General features: G+C 38.8%; 1 gene segment (V, D, J or C); it reads right to left on the bottom strand.

The window, feature by feature from the left end:
• Positions 1-1,801: 1,801 nt before the first annotated feature.
• LOC101418494 (immunoglobulin kappa variable 3-20-like) lies at positions 1,802-2,348 on the bottom strand. The segment is given in 2 exon segments: positions 1,802-2,092; positions 2,274-2,348. Coding segments are annotated over 2 exon segments (327 nt in total).
• Between the last annotated feature and the right edge of the window lie 462 nt (positions 2,349-2,810).

Below are 2,810 nucleotides of genomic sequence, written 5' to 3'. Positions count from 1 at the left end.
ATGTGCCCCATAAGGAGAGCTGCCCTGTGCAAAAAAAGCAAGCCTGCCCAGGAGTAGCACTATACACACGGAGAGCTGACACAGCAAGATGACACAACAAAAAGAGACAGATTCCTGGTGCTGCTGATAAGAATACAAGCAGACACAGAAGAATACACAGGGAATGAATGCAGAGAGCAGGCAATGGAGTGAGGGGGAGTGGGCAGTGAGAGGAGAGAAATAAATAAAATAAATTAATTAATAAATAAATAAATTTATCTGAAGTGTTCAGGTTACAGCAGTTTTAAGGATGGTAAGAAAGAAAGTTGACAATTGGTGAAAGAGTTCAGGGGGAAAAGTCTCACACATTTCTAGAAGGGTAAAGCTGAAGAATTAGAGAGTAGCCATGAAAGAATGAGAATAGCTGAAAGACATGCAGAAAAGTAAAAGGGCTTTATAAAAAGAGGCAGACTTTCAGTTATTTTATAAATATTTGGATATAGACTGTTGTAGTTAGACTGAAATGGATTGGCTTTCACAAGAGGTATTTATTAACGTACAAGCTTACAATTTTGAGACTGAGAAAAATGTCTAAATCAAGGCATCATCAGGTAATGCTTTCTCCCCAAAGACCAGCTGCCAGTGATGCTCGAATCCTCTGTCACATGGCAAGACACATGGAGGCATCTGCTTCTTTTTTCCATAACTTTCAGGATTCATTGCTTCAGATTCTTGCTGCCATGGCTTTCCCCTTCTTTGTTTAAATCTCATTCTCTTATAAAAGACTCAAGTAAAGGGACTGAGACTCACAGTGATCCAGGCATGAACTGAAGTAACCACCTCAAGGTGTCCCACCTATCTACAATAGGTTACATCCACAGAATGGATTCACCTTAAGATCCTACTTTACCGAGGTTCACACTGTTTCACACCATCAAAAATACATATGTTCTATTTGAATTGTTTTTTTTTTTAAACAGATGGAACATACAATGTTAGGTAATATTGTAAAGAATAAAATTTTCTACGTGTCCTTTCAAATATATGGGAATAAGATGAAGTAAACACAGACCTTACAACAACATAGAACACATTTAATTTTTGGCAAGTTTGATGGTTCAGCCATTTTATAAGAAAACTATAGAAATAGCATGGCAATCGCAGGAATAAGAAGCCCACTGGAAAATTTTATATCCAAACTGAAATCAACATATGTCATTGGCTGAGCATCATCCCTTATAACCAAAGCATTCTTCTTCAATGAGTATAGTATATTAAGGCACCCACAATTACTATTTGATGGCAATTACAATGAAAATAGTTATCTAAATAAAAAAACAAGGTAGAGTAGCAAATGTAATCATCTTTTGTGACACTGAAAAGAAAGGCTTGGATGACAATGAGTCCAGGGAAGGAAAGAGTAAGGGAGGAAAATGACCTTCCACAGGGGAAGTTTTGAATATGAAGGATCAAGGATTTAATCTTGGGAATGACCAGTTGTAGGAGGATGATGGGGGAGAAGAAAGAAGATGATGAATTTTTAAACATTAAGGAGATACAAGGAATAGAGAATCATTTCATCAGGTTGTAAAGTTTAAAAAACCCTAGCCTAGAGGGTCAATTCACCCTGATATTTGATATGGCCAAGTGAAAAAAAGATTTCTATGGTACAGTCCCCTATAGGACGTAGTTTCTCAGACAGAGGGAGGAAGCAAACATATTCAAGTCTATTTGAGGAGGAAGCAGCTGGTACCGCAAGACTGACTACACTACAGCCCTGGGGAGGAGGTTTGTGTTCGAGGTTGAAGCACTGTGTGAGGAGAGCTCTGGTGTTGCTAACAGTAATAATCTCCCAGATCTTCAGGCTGGAATCTGCTGATGGTGAGAGTGAAATCTGTCCCAGACCCACCGCCACTGAATCGATCAGGGACCCCAGATGGCCGGTTGGATGCACTATATATGAGCAGTTTAGGAGCCTGGCGTGGTTTCTGGTGGTACCAGGCTAAGTTGCTGCTAATACTCTGACTGGCCTTGCACCTGAGGGTGACGGTCTCTCCTGCAGATGCAGCCACAGAGCCTGGAGACTGGGTCATCACGATGTCCCCACTGACACCTGCAACCAGAAAAGAACATTGATCATACATTCAATCACATATGTATAAAATATGTATCTAAATATAGGTTTTCTTATTTATCATATATATTCAGATATTCTTTAGATGAAATGGTTTTCTCACTCTGCATGTTAAAACCATTCTCCAAATATAAACATAATACTCTTCTAAACCTCTCACCTGAGGTCCAGAGTAACAGCAGGATTGGCAGTTGGGAATGTGACATCATCTTGCTCACCTGTGTGATGTACTCAGTTCCCATCTCTAGGGAAACTGCATTAATAGAGCCCTGAGCAGACAACCAAGTCCCCGAGGAGCATATGCAAATCAATAGAGAGTATAAAGTCAAACGTACCCGTGCAGTGAGTTGGAAAGATAAATTATGGATGGAGATTAAAATATCATGACCACAGGAAATGTTAACTACATACTTGCAAAAGGCAGGAAATCAACCTAGCACCACAACTTTCAACAATATTCATAAGAATTCGGAAAATGAAATATTTTATCCCCAATTGTACTCTTTCAAACCAATTGCACCCATCTTGAAAACAGAAGGAATTTGTAAGAAAATACATGCATCTGTAAGTGTAATATCAGAACGTAATTAAATGTTATAAATACGGTACCAAAACCTATGTGGAATATCCTCATATCATTGGATAGATTACGATGTAGTACACGTATTGTGTATCTAACTCACTCTATTCTAAATTT

The sequence above is a fragment of the Dasypus novemcinctus genome, chromosome 17 (assembly GCF_030445035.2).
Source record: "Dasypus novemcinctus isolate mDasNov1 chromosome 17, mDasNov1.1.hap2, whole genome shotgun sequence".
NCBI lineage: Eukaryota > Metazoa > Chordata > Mammalia > Cingulata > Dasypodidae > Dasypus > Dasypus novemcinctus.
The sequence above is the reverse complement of the archived record's forward strand: the minus strand, read 5'-3'. Positions and strand labels throughout refer to the sequence as shown.